At 43.4% G+C, this 18,019-nt stretch overlaps 1 protein-coding gene across 1 annotated transcript in view; it reads right to left on the bottom strand.

Moving 5' to 3' along the window:
* Positions 1-18,019, bottom strand: part of LOC126481395 (RNA-binding protein Raly-like) — a 999,983-nt gene that overhangs the window by 42,916 nt on the left and 939,048 nt on the right. The window contains exon 9 of the mRNA XM_050105125.1: positions 2,743-2,928. Within this exon, the coding sequence (XP_049961082.1) occupies positions 2,743-2,928 (186 nt within the window). The remainder of the gene's footprint in view (positions 1-2,742; positions 2,929-18,019) is intronic.

The following is an 18,019-nucleotide window of genomic DNA, read 5'->3' as shown; positions in this document are numbered from 1 at the left end:
CAAGGTTGGTTCCGATGGCGACACCTACAACGTGCTGACATGAGCAAAGTTTCCAACCGATTGCGCATACACAAACAGTAGTTGACCGGCGTTGCCTGGTGAAACGTTGTTGTGATGCCTCGTGTAAGGAGGAGAAATGCGTACCATCACGTTTCCGACTTTGATAAAGGTCGGATTGTAGCCTATCGCGTTTGCGGTTTATCGTATCGCGACATTGCTGCTCGCGTTGGTCGAGATCCAATGACTGTTAGCAGAATATGGAATCGGTGGGTTCAGGAGGGTAATACGGAACGCCGAGCTGGATCCCAACGACCTCGTATCACTAGCAGTCGAGATGACAGGCATCTTATCTGCATGGCTGTAACGGATCGCGCAGCCACGTCTCGATCCCTGAGCCAAGAGATGGGGACATTTGCAAGACAACAACCACCTACACGAACAATTCGACGATGTTTGGAGCAGCATGGACTATCAGCTCGGAGACCACGGCTGCGGTTACCCTTGACGCTGCATCACAGACAGGAGCGCCTGCGACGGTGTACTCAACGATGAACCTGGGTGCAAAACGTCATTTTTCCGGATGAATCCAGGTTCTGTTTTCAGCATCATGATGGTTGCATCCGTGTTTAGCGACTTCGCGGTGAACGCACATTGGAAGCGTGTATTCGTCATCGTCATACTGGCGTATCACCCAGCGTGATGGTATGGGATGCCATTAGTTACACGTCTCGGTCGCCTCTTGTTCGCATTGACCGCACTTTGAACAGTGGGCGTTACATTTGTTTTACGACCCGTGGCTCTACCCTTCACTCGATCCTTGCGAAACCCTACATTTCAACTGGATAATGCACGACCGCATGTTGCAGGTCCCGTACGGGCCTTTCTGGATACAGAAAATGTTCGACTGCTGCCCTGGCCAGCACATACTCCAGATCTCTCAGCAACTGAAAACGTTTGGTCAATGGTGGTCGAGCAACTGGCTCGTCACAATACGCCAGTCACCACTCATGATGAACTGTGGTATCCTGTTGAAGCTGCATGCGCAGCTGTACCTGTGGACGCCATCCAACCTCTGTTTGGCTGAATGCCCAGGCGTATCAATGCCGTAATTACGGCCAGAGGAGGTTGTTCTGGGTACTGATTTCTCAGGATCTATGCACCCACATTGCGTGAAAATGTAATCACGTGTCAGTTCTTCTTTTTTTTGTCATCAGTCTACTGACTGGTTTGATGCGGCCCGCCACGAATTCCTTTCCTGTGCTAACCTCTTCATCTCAGAGTAGCACTTGCAACCTACGTCCTCAATTATTTGCTTGACGTATTCCAATCTCTGTCTTCCTATACAGTTTTTGCCCACTACAGCTCCCTCTAGTTCATGGAAGTCATTTCCTCATGTCTTAGCAGATGTCCTATCATCCTGTCCCTTCTCCTTGTCAGTGTTTTCCACATATTCCTTTCCTCTCCGATTCTGCGTAGAACTTCCTCATTCCTTACCTTATCAGTCCACCTAATTTTCAACATTCGTCTATAGCACCACATCTCAAATGCTTCGATTCTCTTCTGTTCCGGTTTTTCCACAGTCCATGTTTCACTACCATACAATGCTGTACTCCAGACGTACATCCTCAGAAATTTCTTCCTCAAATTAAGGCCGGTATGTGATATTAGTAGACTTCTCTTGGCCAGAAATGCCTTTTTTGCCATAGCGAGTCTGCTTTTGATGTCCTCCTTTCTCCGTCCGTCATTGGTTATTTTACTGCCTAGGTAGCAGAATTCCTTAACTTCATTGACTTCGTGACCATCAATCCTGATGTTAAGTTTCTCGCTGTTCTCATTTCTACTACTTCTCATTACCTTCGTCTTTCTCCGATTTACTCTCAAACCATACTGTGTCAGTTCTAGTATAATATATTTGTTCAATGAATACGCGTTTATCATCTGCATTTCTTCTTGGTGTAACAATTTTAATGGCCAGTAGAGTATCTCTGTATTGGAATACACATGCCTGGACCAGTTTCTTTGGTGCTTCAGTGTATAACATAACGTATAGGATGTTGTACTTAACGAAGAGAAACTGAAATAAACGTGTTCAAAAACCGGGCATTTTTTCATTTTTGCAGAAAACATGAAAACTAGTATTTTTTGACAGTGTGTAGAAACCTTGGTATTTCCTAAAATAATTGTAATAATCGAAATCGTAGTGAATTTTCTATTCTTTTAAAACCGAAATACATGATGAAGTCCTAGGAGCACAAGAAACAGATAGTCTTAGAAAAACTGAAACAAGTCCGAAATTTATGAATACAGAAAATTTGGCCAACATAAATTTTGTTGGGACTATCCCATGTTTTGCCGGCCGAAGTGGCCGTGCGGTTAAAGGCGCTGCAGTCTGGACCCGCAAGACCGCTACGGTCGCAGGTTCGAATCCTGCCTCGGGCATGGATGTTTGTGATGTCCTTAGGTTAGTTAGGTTTAACTAGTTCTAAGTTCTAGGGGACTAATGACCTCAGCAGTTGAGTCCCATAGTGCTCAGAGCCATTTGAACCATTTTTATCCCATGTTTTGCAAGTTATTTCTTTGTTGGAATGAAGTGTAACCTATCCAAGTACGAAATCAGCTCGGAAAGTTCGAAACAGGCTAGCATTGCTGTGGTGCAGTTACAAGAGGAGCAAACGGCCCGGCTGTCGTTTTGCCGGCTCCGGCAGGCTACCGTGAAGCTGTGAGCGCGGGACATGTACTGACAATGTGCACGGTGCAGGACTGCTGCGCAGAGTCGTCCATCAGCAGCTCGTCGATGTCTGCGCCTTCGCCGTCGGCGCGGCGGCCGTTCACCTGCTGCTTCTCATCCACCGGCAGCGGCACCTCCGCCAGCGTGACGTCATCGTCGTCGTCGGCGCCGGGTGTACCTTCACGCTCCCCGCGGCACTCCTGTGGACACGCAAAGAACTACTGCAACATCGCCACTCATTGTTTACCTGTCACTTGGGTAGGTACTTGACAAGTATCACCAACAAGGGAAGTTCCGGGACTCGAACGATCGGGACTGCACCAAAATGCACTTAGAATATAAATAGCTTATTCAAGAAACAGCGCTAAGAACCATTCGCGTGCAAAACTGTGCACCTTACCACCACAGACATTCGGACGGTCACCCATTCAAGGTGAAAGCGAGGAAAATTCTTAACGTAAACAAGTAAACTGTCGGTATACCAGGGCCAAAAGAATAACGACCAATGTCTTAATGTGTAACATCTTCCGTCAGTATAAGCTCTTCTGGAGGAGGATCATTGATTTTATAAGAGTACCAGGTGGGGAATGACAAGAAAATTTACACGATCGACGTTTCATCATCAGGCTTCATTCTGCGCTACGCAGGCAATTTTCTTCGCCGTAGTACAAGACTCGGGAAACGGCCTTGCCGCAGTGGATACACCGGTTCCCGTGAGATCACCGAAGTTAAGCGCTGTTGGGCTTGGCCGGCACTTGGCTGGGTGACCATCCAGCCGCCATGCGCTGTTGCCATTTTTCTGGATGCACTCAGACTCATGATGCCAATTGAGGAGCTACTCGACCGAATAGTAGCGGCTTCGATCAAGAATACCATCATAACGACCGGGACAGCGGTGTGCTGACCCTACGCCCCTCCTATCCGCATTCTCCTCTGAGGATCCCGGATGGTCCCGGTAGGCGTGGCCTGAAGACAGAGTAGTGCAAACCTCTTCTACAATGTACTTCGCAAAGGGCAGTTTATATAATATTGATATAGCAGTATCATCACTTGAAAATAAAATCGATATTAGCGAAGGCCAATGAGAAAATGCAGTGAATCTGTAAAGCAAATCGCATGCAAGACGTTACTACGACTAATTGTATTGTTCCAGTTTTTGGACTTTTTATCAAGAATACTAGTCTGCAAAACCTATTGACGAAAGTAACTTTCTCATGATGGGTCACAGCCAAGTAAAGAGCTCGATGAAAGTTGCACCATAATTACTACGATAGAGTATAGAAGGTTTAGAGAAAGAAATGCCGCAAAATGTCGTAGCCGCCAGATACACAGTAGGCTGGGCAAGCTTGAGCAGATTGGCAGTGGGCCGATCGCTCAGAGCGTTGTAAGGGAAATGCCGAGAGCTGGAGAGGAACTGCTGATCTAAACTAAAGCCTACGCTCACATTTCTGGAAAATGTTAAGAGGGAGCCCTCCACAACTCACCTGCATGGTGACCATTCAGAAAGATCTACCGCCACGTCTGCTTCCGTTAGTATCTAAAATTAATCGCGTCGAAAATGCAGCGATTTATTTCCGCCTGGCTTGTTACCCATTTTTAACTTTCAGAGAAGCGTTACGACTGGTGAATTTTGAATAATACCTACACATTTCTCTGGTTGCCATGTCAAACTATCCTCCTTTTGCCGAACACAGTGGAGTTTACACTGTCTCCCCACACTGACGTAGCTTGCAGATACAACTCCGGGAGGATACTGAATCAGTGCTTTTTTTTACGTTTATTAAATGAAAACTGAAGAAAAGTAAAGTCAGTAGCTTCCAATAAGCACATTCTCAGTTAAAACAAATATCTCACGAAATATGCATCAAACGCAAGAACTACAAAGAACGAAACTCGTCAAACTTCAAGGGGGAAACCAGATGGCGCTATGGTTGGCCTGCTAAATGGCGCTGCCATAGGTCAATCGGATATGAACTGTGACAGATGGCGCTGTAATAGTCGCAAACGTATAAGTACGTAGTATCACGTAACATTCCGCCAGTGCTGACGGTATTTGCTTCGCGATGCACTACCCGAGTTAAAATGGACTGTTTACCAATTGCGTAAAAGGTCGATATCGTGTTGATGTATGGCTATTGTGATCAAAATGCCCAACGAGTGTGTGCTATGTACGCTGCTCGGTATCCTGGGCGACATCATCCAAGTGTCCAGACCGTTCGCCGGATAGTTACGTTATTTAAGGAAACAGGAAGCGTTCGGCCACATGTGAAACGTCAACCACGACCTGCAACAAATGATGACGCCCAAGTAGGTGTTTTAGCTGCTGCCGCGGCTAATCCGCACATCAGTAGCAGACAAATTGCGCGAGAATCGGGAATCTCAGAAACGTCGGTGTTGAGAATGCTACATCAACATCGGTTGCACCCGTACCATATTTCTATGCACCAGGAATCACATGGCGACGACTTTGAACGTCGTATACAGTTCTGCCACTGGGCACAAGAAAAATTACGGGACGATGACAGATTTTTTGCACGCGTTCTATTTAGCCACGAAGCGCCATTCACCAACAGCGGTAACGTAAGCCGGCATAGTATGCACTACTGGGCAGCGGAAAATTCAAGATGACTGCGACAAGTGGAACGTCAGCGACCTTGGTGCGGCATTATGGGAGGAAGGATAATTGGCCCCCATTTTATCGATAGCAATCTAAATGGTGCAATGTATGCTGATTTCCTACGCAATGTTCTACCGATGTTGCTACAAGATGTTACACTGCATGACAGAATGTTGATGTACTTCCAACATGATGGACGTCCGGCACATAGCTCGCGTGCGGTTGAAGAGGTATTGAATAGCATATTTCATGACAGGTGGATTGGTCGTCGAAGCGCCAAACCATGGCCCGGAAGTTCACCGGATCTGACGTTCCCAGATTTATTTCTGTGGGGAAAGTTGAAGGATATTTGCTATCGTGATCCACCGTCAACGCCTGACAACATGCGTCAGCGCATTGTCAATGCATGTGCGAACATCGCGGAAGGCGAACTACTCGCTGCTGAGCGGAATGTCGTTACACGTATTGCCAAATGCATTGAGGTTGACGGTCATCATTTTGAGCATTTATTGGATTAATGTGGTATTTACAGGTAATCACGCTGTTAACAAGCTGCGTTCGCAGACATGATAAGTTCACAGTGGTTCATGTATCGCATTGGAAGAACCCAAATAAAATGTTCAAACGTACCAACGTTCTGTATTTTAATTTAAAAAACCAACCTGTTACCTACTGTTGGTATAAAATTGTTAGCCATATGTTTGTGACTATTACAGCGCTACCTATCACAAAGCGAAAAAAGTGGTCCAACTAAAACACTCAAATTTCTTTACGTACTACACGAATATGTAATAAAAACTGGGGATTCCTATTTAAAAAAAACGCAGTTGATATCCGTTTGCCCTATGGCAGCGCCATCTAGCAGACCAACGAGAGTTCCATCTGGTTTCCTCCTTCAAGCTAGACAAGTTTCGTGCTTCGTAGTTTTTTCGTTTGATGCTTATTTCCTGAGATATTTGGCCCGGTCACGATCAATGGACCACCCTGTATATTGGTCCAAAACCCATAGCATTTCCCGTTTCATCAGCCACCGATAGCCCTTAAAAAGTGCTCACAATAACTACGACCATTAACGAAATGATGCGCACATCATTATGAACCTTAACATAGGGCTATAAGTGAAGCAAAAATGATTTTTTTTACGGAATAGTTTCTGTAAAATCGTTTGAGAAACACTAGAGGGTTTGCGCCTCGATTCTGTCGTCGCTGACCGGCTGAAAGACAGAAAACACTTATTGGCCTCTCTTTTCGATCAAACGAATGAACGCGCCTGGCGCTTTGGAAGAAATCTGGTCACTATTTCTTGCGTGAGCTGTACGTAACTGAAAGATATACACAAGGGGGCGATCGTAAATGATACTGTTATTCGAAGACAATAATTTCACTAAAGTCATTGCGATTTAAATGGGTGCCCTGGACATGACAAAAAGCGGGACCTGGGTGTTAATGGAGTGTGAGATTATCACGGACGACAGTGCGTCTCTACAGCGGGCTCCCACGCTGGCCCCAAAGTTGGTGAGTGGATGGCATGAAAATAAAGAGTCCTTTATTTACCTCCATAGACATACATACACCAAGGACATAATAATACGAGGGGCACTCCAAAAGAAATGCACACTATTTTTTTTATCCATCTTTTATTCCATATGTTTGAAAGTTTTACAGTGTGTAGATACATCGTTTAGGAACAATATTTTCAGTTCTCCACATAATTTCCATCCCTCACAACTGCCTTACGCCATCTTGGAACCAGCGCCTGTATACCCGTACAGTAAAATTCTGGACCAACCTGTTGGAGCCACTATTTGGCAGCGTGCACAAGGGAGTCATCATCTTGAAACCTTGTTCCACAAAGATAGTCTTTCAGTTTCCCAAAGAGAAGATAGTCACATGGAGTCAAGTCAGGACTGTAAGGCGTGTGTTTCAATGTTGCCTATCCGAGTTTTGCGATCGCTTCCATGGTTTTTTGACTGACTTGTGGCCGTGAATTGTCGTGCAACAGCAAAACATCCTGCTTTTGCCGATGTGGTCGAACACGACTCAGTCGAACTTGGAGTTTCTTCAGTGTCTTGGGTGAATTTCCATGATGCCACTCCACTGATTGCCTCTTCGTCTCAAGTGAAAAATGATGGAGCCATGTTTCATCACCTGTCACAAGGATAAACTTGGAGTCAAAGAGCAAGGAAACAAATTGAAAAGTGCGTCAACTTGTATTCGGATTGAAAAGTATGTCAGCATGTATTAAGATACGAAAAAACGCAGACTAAAATGCTATGGAAACAAACAGATTGACTAGGCAGGTTTTGGAACTCTTCGAAAATGGTAGTGAAGTAAAAATTAAAATCGGTCGGGTGCGGTAAAAGAAGACTTGAAAGAAATCAAGATGAACACAACTGGATAGACAAGACAGGAAAATATTTAGGGTGAAACTTCACGATTGGACAGTTGATCTGACAACGCAAGAGGACCGGGACAGCTCGGTATGATTGGCGGAAACGTATTCTCTTCTGGGTAGTGTGGGCATTAAGGAAAGCTATAAGAAAGTTGTTCAGAACGCCGACAGCGTGGACCAGTTGGGTCCAACGTGAGAAATAATAACAATGGAGATTTTTATTTTCAGATATGTACACTATCTGCTCAAAAAGTATGTGTAAACCCCTATGTAAGGCGCAGGTGACCACTGGATGTCGCGAGAAGCGTACCAGCCAGCATAAACGGAGGCGGGGCGTAGTGTTGTGTTGTCAGTGGGGGAGCAGGAATAGCGAATGGGTGGATCAGGAGAGCTCAGCGACGTGGAACGTGATATGGTTGTTGGATCTAATCTGAGCAACTAACCCATCAGGGACAATTCCTTCTAAATCTGACCAAGTGAACTGCTGGTAATGAAACCGAGGAGAGGCACCGTCTGCCATTGCGGAGAGTGGTTCTATAAAATGGCATGAAATCAGCGGAAGCAGTCACTCGTGAGTACCAAAGTGCTACCGGCGGTACAGCTAGCACAGTGAATATGCGTATTGAGTTAAAAAGAATGAATAGGATAGAACAGAATAGATTTTATGGACCTTCGAGCATTTTACGTCTTTTATTATTAATGGTTTGATGCGGCCCACCACGAATTTCTCTCCTGTGCTACCCCCTTCATTTCAGAGTAGCACTTGGAACCTAGGTCCTCAATTATATGCTGGATGTATTTCAATCTCTGTCTTCCTCTATAGTTTTGGCCCTTTACAGACTCCCTCTAGTACCATGGGAGTCAGTCCCTGATGTCTTAGCACATGTCCATCATCCTGTCCCTTCTCCTTGCTAGTGTTTATCACATGTTTGGCCGGCCAGGGTGGCCGAGCGGCTCTAGGCGCCACAGTCTGGAACCGTGAGACCTCTACGGTCGCAGGTTCGAATCCTGCCTCGGGCATGGATGTCTGTGACGTCCTTGGGTCAGTTAGGTTTAAGTAGTTCTAAGTTCTAGGGAACTGATGACCTCAGAAGTTAAGTCCCATAGAGCTCAGAGCCATTTGTACCTTTTGAGCCACATGTTTATTTCCTCTCCGCAGAACCTCCTCATTCCTTACCTTATCAATGCCCATAATTTACAACATTCGTCCGTAGCACCACACTTCAAATTCTTCGATGCTCTTCTGTTCCGGTTTTCTCACAGTCCTTGTTTCACTACCATACAATGCTGTGCTCCAAACCTATCTTTTCAGAAATTTCTTTCTCAAATGAAAGCTGTGTTTGATACTAGTACACTTCCCTTAGCCTTGAATGCGCTTTTTGAAAGTATTAGCCTGTTTTTGATGGCCTTTGATTGGTTATTTCGCTTCCTAGGAAGCTGAATTTCTTAACTTCATCTTCTTCGTGACTATCAATCCTGATATATCAAGACTTTAAATATGGCTGAAAGAGAAACTGTTGAAATTCTTCACGGTGAATGATGACAGCCAAAACAGTTGCAGGATAAAGATTTATTAAAATTCTTAACCACGATATCTAAATATACCATCATCAGAAGTAAAATACACTAAAATCACATCCTGCAATGGAGATTCATAAAACAATTGAATGTATATTTAGATATACCGAAATCGTGGTCAAGAATTTTAATAAATCTTCATCCTGCAACTGTTTTGGCTGTCATCATTTACCGTGAAGAATCCTGATATTACGTTTCTCGCTGTTGTCATTACTTTCGTCTTTCTTCGATTCACTCTCAATCTATATTCTGTACTGATTAGACCGTTCATTCAGTTCAGCAGATCATATAATTCGTCTATACTTAAGCTCAGGACAGCATTGAATTTTAATTCCACTCCTGAACCTTTATTTTATTTCCATTATTGCTTCTTCTACATACAGACTGAACAGTAGAGGTGAAAGACTAAATCCCTGTCTTACACCCTTTTCAATCCGAACATTTCGTTCTTGGTCGTCCTCTTATTATTTGCTCTTGGTTCTTGTACATATTGTATATTACCCGTCTGTCCCCGTAGCTTAACCATATTTTCCTCAGTAATTCGAACGTCTTGCACTATTTTACATTGTCTAACGTTTTTTCTAGGTCCACAAATCCTATGAACGTGTATTTATTTTTGTTTATTCTTGCTTCCATTATCAACCGCGATGTAAGAATTGCCTCTCTGGTGCTTTTGCCTTTCCTAAAGCCAAACTGATCGTCATGTAACATGTTAATGGTACAAATATTTACTTACGAGGCTAAGAGACATGAGGTACATGAAATTTCGTGCTATTTATATCAGTTGCACATTGTTACCTTCAATGTGAAAATTACATATGCAGGAACCTTCTAATCAGTGATTTATTACAACTTAGTACTGAGACCTTTAGGTTATTTAGATGTGATTCCTCACACTCTTTTATGGAGTAGTAGGCTTTCTTCTTAAAGCACTCTGCTAGAACAATTTCAAGTGTACTGTGAATGGGCAGCTTCTAGGAATCTTCTGAAAAATCTCAGGACTAGATAACTGTGGCTGTTGTGAATCATAGTTAGCCTACTATAGGATATATTACTTGATTGTCCAGTTCTTGTGATTTGCTCAAGTACAGGCATCCTAAGATTTAATTATTTAAATTCTACCGAGCGAGGTGGCGCAGTGGTTAGCACACTGGACTCGCATTCGGGAGGACGACGGTTCAATCCCGTCTCCGGCCATCCTGATTTAGGTTTTCCGTGATTTCCCTAAATCGTTTCAGGCAAATGCCGGGATGGTTCCTTTGAAAGGGCACGGCCGATTTCCTTCCCAATCCTTCCCTAACCCGAGCTTGCGCTCCGTCTCTAATGACCTCGTTGTCGACGGGACGTTAAACACTAACCACCACCACCATTTAAATTCTCTTTAGCATTGAGAGGCATACATACAGAGGCTAGGAACTGTCAAATAATTGAGGTCTTTGAAGTGATTTTTAAAAGATTCTATCGGATTAAGTGCCGATATACATGTGATGGCGTTTTTTCGCCACTTGAATACAGTTTCTAACTGGAAAAGTCGCAATTGGGTTTACCGTAATTCAATCTGTACAAAATAAAATCTTGCACCAATGAATGAACTGCGCCAAATCCCCATTGGTCTAGTCATTCCTCCTTTCCCTTCCTGGCCAAATTGAGATGTCTCACTTTCCATATCCACTTCCTCAATATTTGCGCTGCGGGTCTTAGGTGATTCACCCTGTGCAACAGCATTTGCAATTCAGTAGTTTATCAACAGTAAGATTACTGAAATTGACTGGCCATCCCAGAGTCCCGACCTGAACTCTGTGCAACATTTTTATGGAACGTCGATTTCTATTTAGACGTCTGCGCTCGATACCTCATTACCTTTCTCGAATTCGGCTCTAGAGGGAGAACGGGTTCCCATTCCTCACCAGACATTCAGACACCTCACTGAAAGTTTCCACAGCAACGATAAAATGTCCCCATACTAGTGTCCACTAATAAGAGTGTCTGATACTTTCGAGCAAATAGTGCGAAAAAAAAGGAGCCTACCTAGATACGAGTCATTTGGTGATGTAGAATGCAGCAGTTATCATCAAATGAAGAGGATATCTTGCAAGTGGCGGGAATGGAGAATAGATGCAAGCTAACCAATGGGATTAATAACAGATAGAACGACAAGAACGGCACCGTCTCCCACGGCACATTGTGCCCTCGGGGGTATGTACATGGCACTTGACGGGCACTGTCCTCGGGGTCTGCTCGGCAAGTGCTCTGCGGGTTGTCGGCACGCACGGCGCCGTCTCGAGCCGCGCCGGCAGCGGCGGACCCACAAAGGAGCCCTGAGGGCGTCGCTCCCCCGCCCCCGCACTCGGCCACGCGGCCCGCTAACGAGCAACGCCACGATTAGGTCCTCGGGCCATCCCGGCCGCTGGCTCGTTTACACGGCTCGTTACGCCCCGAGATGTGGAGAGCCAGAAGTGCGACTCCAGACGCCCTTCCTCCGGCACCGGCGACTGCTCCGTGCCGAGTGTGTAAACAATGTTCAGCGCGGCCCCAGAGACACAGTGCGGACACTCTGACTTGGAGGTCGGCTGCGACCGTAAACAAACGAGAACTTAAAAAGAGGGACCGTCTGAGGGGACAGGAGTGGAATTGGGGAACGAACCTCGCGTGTTCTATACTTCATATCTGCTTTCGGAACTGACGCATGTTTCTAGTGATTCCAAAGTGTTTAATATATATACCTTTGGAGCAATCATATTTAGTTACTACAAGCTCTTCTTAGAGCAGTTGAGAAGACAATAGTTGGGAGACGACGTAATGTGGTCTGAGGTACAGATAATAGATAGTTTCGTCGGTACGGATATCATGAGAAGAACAGCCTAAATTGTGACACTTCTCCGCGATTGGCTGCTGCGTTCGGAGGTTGAAGGGGAAAATGATAATTTTCTGTTATTAATACTACAAAAATTAAGTAGTTTATTTACTTGCATTTCATGTAAAAGCAACTCTCAATAGCTGGCTATCATTACAGTATTTCGAAAGAGTTAACAACCAGCAGAATAACTAATAACTGCTAAAAGAAGAGGCAGACGAAGCACTTCGGAGACGCAACCAACTTAGATGGTGGGTGAAGAATGTTCTTTTGTAAGTTCTTTTAAAGTATCTGGTAATTTGATAAATAATGTACTGAATTTATCATCTGATAATTCTGTTTTATAAGGATTACCAGTAGGATTTTTATATTTTAGACTCATACTCTTTATATCTTTACTAACAATTTTTTAATCCCTGTAATTGTACGTTAGAATCTAATAAGTAAGTAATTTTTCCTTTTACACCATGTTGTTGTTGTTTTTGTTGTGGTCTTCAGTCCTGAGATTGGTTTGATGCAGCTCTCCATGCTAACCTATCCTCTGCAAGCTTCTTCATCTCCCAGTACTTACTGCATACTACATTCTTCTGAATCTGCTTAGTGTATTCATCTCTTGGTCTCCCTCTACGATTTTTACCCTCCACGTTGCCCTCAAACGACAAATTTGTGATCCCTTGATGCCTCACAACATGTCCTACCAACCGGTCCCTCCTTCTTCTCAAGTTGTGCCCCTCTTCTCGCCAATTCTCTTCAGTACCTCCTCATTAGTTATGTGATCTACCCATCTAATCTTTAGCAATCTTCTGTAGCACCACATTTCGAAAGCTTCTGTTCTCTTCTTGTCCAAACTATTTATCGTCCATGTTTCACTTCCATACATGGCTACACTCCATGCAAATACTTACAGAAACGACTTCCTGACACTTAAATCTATACTCGATGTTAACAAATTTCTCTTCTTCAGAAACGCTTTCCTTCCCGCAGCCAGTCTACATTTTATATCCTCTCTACTTCGCTCATCAACAGTATTTCGCTCCCCAAATAGCAAAACTCCTTCACTACCTTAAGCGTCTCATTTCCTAATCTAATTCCCTCAGCATCACCCGACTTAATTCGACTACATTCCATTATCCTCGTTTTGCTTTTGTTGATGTTCATCTTATATCCTCCTTTCAAGACACTGTCCGTTCAACTGCCCTTCCAAGTCCTTTGCCGTCTCTGACTGAATCACAATGTCATCGGCGAACCGCAAAGTTTTTATTTCTCCTCTATGTATTTTAATACCTACTCCGAATTTGTTTCCTTTACTGCTTGCTCAATATACTGATTGAATAACATCGGGGAGGCGCTACAACACTGTCTCACTCCCTTCCCAACCACTGCTTCCCTTTCGTGCCCCTCGACTGTTATAACTGCCATCTGGTTTCTTTACAAATTGTAAATAGCCTTTCGCTCCCTATATTTTACCCCTGCCACCTTCAGTATTTGAAAGAGAGTATTCCAGTCAACACTATCAAAAGCTTTCTCTAAGTCTACAAACACTACGAACGTAGGTTTACCTTTCCTTAATCGATTTTCTAAGTCAAGTCGTAGGGTCACCATTGCCTCGCGTGTTTCAACATTTCTACGGAATCCAAACTGGTCTTCCCCGAGGTCGGCTTCTACCAGATTTTCCATTCGCCTGTAAAGAATTTGTGTTAGTATTTTGCAGACGTGGCTTATTAAACTGATAGTTCGGTAATTTTCATATCTGTTGGCCCCTTTTTACGATAGGAATTATTATATTCTTCTTTAAGTCTGAGGGTTTTTCGCCTGTCTCATACATCTTGCTCACCAGATGGTAGAGTTCTGTCAGGGCTGGCTCTCCCAAGGCAATCAGTAGTTCTAATGGAATGTTGTCTACTCTCGGGGCCTTGTTTCGACTCAGCTCTTTCAGTGCTCTGTCAAACACTTCACACAGTATCCTATCTCCCATTTCATCTTTATCTACGTACTCCTCCATTTCCATAATACTGTCCTCAAGTACATCGCCCTTGTATAGATCCTCTATATACTCCTTCCAACTTTCTGATTTCCCTGCTTTGCTTAGAACTGGGTTTCCATCTGAGCTCTTGATATTCATGCAAGTGGTTCTCCTTTCTCCAAACGTTTCTTTAATTTTCCTGTAGGCAGTATCTATGTTAGCCCTAGTGAGATAAGCCTCTACATCCTTACATTTGTCCTCTAGCCTTCCCTGCTTAGCCATTTTGCACTTCCTGTCGATCTCCTTTTTGAGACGTTTGTATTACTTTCTGCCTGCTTCATTTACTGCATTTTTATATTTTCTCCTTTCATCAATTAAATTCAATATTTCTTCTGTTACCCAAGGATTTCTACTAGCCCTCGTCTTTTTACCTACTTGATCCTCTGCTGCCTTCACTACTTCATCCCTCAGAGCTACCCATTGTTCTGTATTTATTTCCCCCATTCGTGTCAGTTGTTCCACTATGGTCTCCCTGAAACCCTGTACAACCTCCGGTTTAGTCAGTTTATCCAGGTCCCATCTCCTTAAATTCCCACCTTTTTGCAGTTTCTTCAGTTTTAATCTACAATTCATAACCAATAGATTGTGGTCAGAGTCCACATCTTCCCCTGGAAATGTCTTACAATCTAAAACCTAGTTCCTAAATCTCTGTATTACCATTGTATAGTCTATCTGATACCTTCTAGAATCTCCAGGATTCTTCCGTGTATACAACCATCTTTTATGATTCTTGAACCAAGTGTTAGCTATGATTTAGTTATGCTCTGTGCAAAATTCTACCAGGCGGCTTCATCTTTCATTTCTTACCCGCAATCCATATTCACCTGCTATGTTTCCTTCTCTCCTTTTTCCTACTCTCGAATTCCAGTCACCCATGACTATTAAATTTTCGTCTCCCTTCACTACCTGAATAATTTCTTTTATCTCATCAAACATTTCATCAATTTCTTCATCATCTGCAGAGCTAGTTGGCATATAAACTTGTACTACTGTAGTGGGCATGGGCTTCGTGTCTATCTTGGTCACAATAATGCGTTCACTATGATGTTTGTAGTAGCTTACCCGCACTCCTATTTTTTTATTCATTATGAAACCCATTCCTGCATTATCCCTATTTGACTTTGTATTTATAACCCTGTACTCACCTGACCAAAAGCCTTGTTCCTCCTGCCACCGAACTTCACTAATTCCCACTATATCAAACTTTAACCTATCCATTTCCCTTTTTAAGTTTTCTAACCTATTTGCCCGATTAAGGGATCTGACATTCCACGCTCTGATCCGTAGAACGCCAGTTTTCTTTCTACTGATAACGACGTCCTCCTGAGTAGTCCCCGTCTGTAGATCCAAATGGGAGACTATTTCACCTCCGGAATATTTTACCCAAGAGGACGCCATCATCATTTAACCATGCAGTAAAGCTGCATGCCCTCGGGAAAAATTACGGCTGTAGTTTCCCCTTGCTTTCAACAGTTCGTAGTACCATCACAGCAAAGCCGTTTTGGTTAGTGTTGCAAGGCCAGATCTGTCAATCATCCAGACTGTTGCCCTGCAACTATTGAAAAGGCTGCTGCCCCTCTTCAGGAACCACACGTTTGCCTGGCCTCTCAACAGATACCCCTCCATTGTGGTTTCACCTACGGTACAGCCATCTGTATCGCTGAGGCACGCAAGCCTCCCAACCAATGCAAGGTCCATGGTTCATTGAGGATTTACACCATGTCCTGCTAAATTAAATGTAGAATATCTAGGTCTTAAAATACTATCAAAACCACCACATACTTTCCTTTTTACAAGAAATTTTCCATATTTCATTCCTCCCTTGCAGTCTACAAAATCTGTTATTTAACTACCATAATATTATCACAAAATGCTTCAGTAATATGATTAAATTCTTCCAATTTTTCTTCTCCTTTTGTGTAGATAAAAGCTCCAATATTTGTAAGAAGATTGTTACTATTTAATTTTTTTTTAAGTAACCATAATCAAAATCTTTCGGTGGTTGGTTTTACATTATTTTCCAAAAGTTCTGTTATAGAACATTTTTTGTTTGTGACACACATTCTATTTAAAGTGTACACTTTGTTTTCACCTCCCATTTACATAGAAAAAATTTTATTAGGTTTGTGTAAAAGTAGCTAGAATTTAAAAGATGTAAGAAATAGAAAAATTAAAAAGCATCTGAAACTGAGGTAGCTGAAAGGATAGCGAGATGATTTTCATTTCTATATGAGTGAGTTTTGTTTAATTTAAATGCTGAATATTAAATTTTAATCCAATAATTTATTTTGTAATTAAATGATAATTTCGTTTTGCGGGTAAAGATAAATTTTGTTTCAGGGATACGGTGAAATTAGAATCTCGGTTTATATTGTGGAATTTTTATCGAATATGCTCCTTGCTTTAGAATTCTGACTCATATAGTACTAGTGGCTTCGCCTGCTCATCTCGGATGACAAAAGATTCTCTCTGTGTACTGGCGAGAGATGGAAACTCAAATGCACCATTAACATTGCCGAATGTGATCGTTTTGGTGTTCCAGGTATTTCACTGTGGGGAGTCATTAAGTTGCCCAGACGCACTGACCTCCAAATCTTTGAACACGGTACACTCAATGGTCACCGTGATTCTGACACAGCATTTCTTCGTCATATGTTTCTTTTCAGGGGTGAATTCGGCCCTGACCTCAATTTTATTGCCCCATACCTTAGTTGATAAAAACGGAACCTTTATGGGATAACTTCGTTGTCTGTCTCTCAGTCTATTAAAACCCATTTTTCCTCAGGGATAGGTAGAAGTATCAGGTTGACATTTATATTAAGTACTAAGGTGTACAATCCCTTCATGGCGTAACAAACGTCAGTGCAATCAGAACACACAGCCACTTATTTCACAAATTTTGATACTTGCATATTTACTCATTGAAACCAATAGGCCCACAATTCAACAAAAATTTTGCATCACCCCAGTAGGTCGTGTAGGTATGTTGCTGGCGTGACTGTGCCTGTATCGATCGGAACGTCACTCCTGACATTGTTTGTAAACACACAGACAGTGGCCATGAGCGATGCCCACGGGCAGAAGGCCGCATTCGAATGGATTGCCACATTTTAGTTCAAAATGTAGCACTAACAAGGACGTATAAGAGAATTTTGTTGAACAATAGAGTGAACACCCATCATGCCACGAAAGACAATCGCAACCATTGTTGGGGCATCATCGTCAAGTTATATGCTGGCTGCGTGACGTGTGCACCAGAGCGAAGAAAATGTGGTGCCGGTATGAGTCGATTGCAGTTGACAGGTAGCGTGGAGGACTTACACCTTACAGGCCATCCGCTTTCGACAGGCGCGCAGGGTGAGGCAAAGGAGCCGTTGGCTGAATGCTCCAGAGCTGAATTCCGCGTTCACAGAGGCTTCAGGATGTCATGTACCGCGTCAAAGTGTTTGGAGATAATTAGTTGATGCGTATGTCCGTTCCCGACGATCATGGACAGCACCACTTCTTAGACCTAAATACAATGGGCTCCATTACTGATGGGCAATAAATCTTAAATCTTGCAAAATGAAACTCGGATCATTTTGTACCTAGGTAACCGCAGACAACCCTGTAATACAGAAAACCCCCAACACTGTGTCACCCATGTTCAATAAGGTGGTTGTGAGGTGACATTCCGAGCTGGCGTTACAAGGGACCACAGTACACGTCTTGTGGCTACCGAGAGCAATTTTACTGATCTACCGTATAGGAACGAGATTCTGCAACCAACAGTGGGAAAATATCGCCAGCATTTTGGTGATAATGTCATATTGACGAATGATAACGGG

Source organism: Schistocerca serialis, chromosome 5, assembly GCF_023864345.2.
Source record: "Schistocerca serialis cubense isolate TAMUIC-IGC-003099 chromosome 5, iqSchSeri2.2, whole genome shotgun sequence".
NCBI lineage: Eukaryota > Metazoa > Arthropoda > Insecta > Orthoptera > Acrididae > Schistocerca > Schistocerca serialis.
Note: the sequence above shows the minus strand (reverse complement) of the source record. Positions and strands in the feature narration are given on the sequence as shown.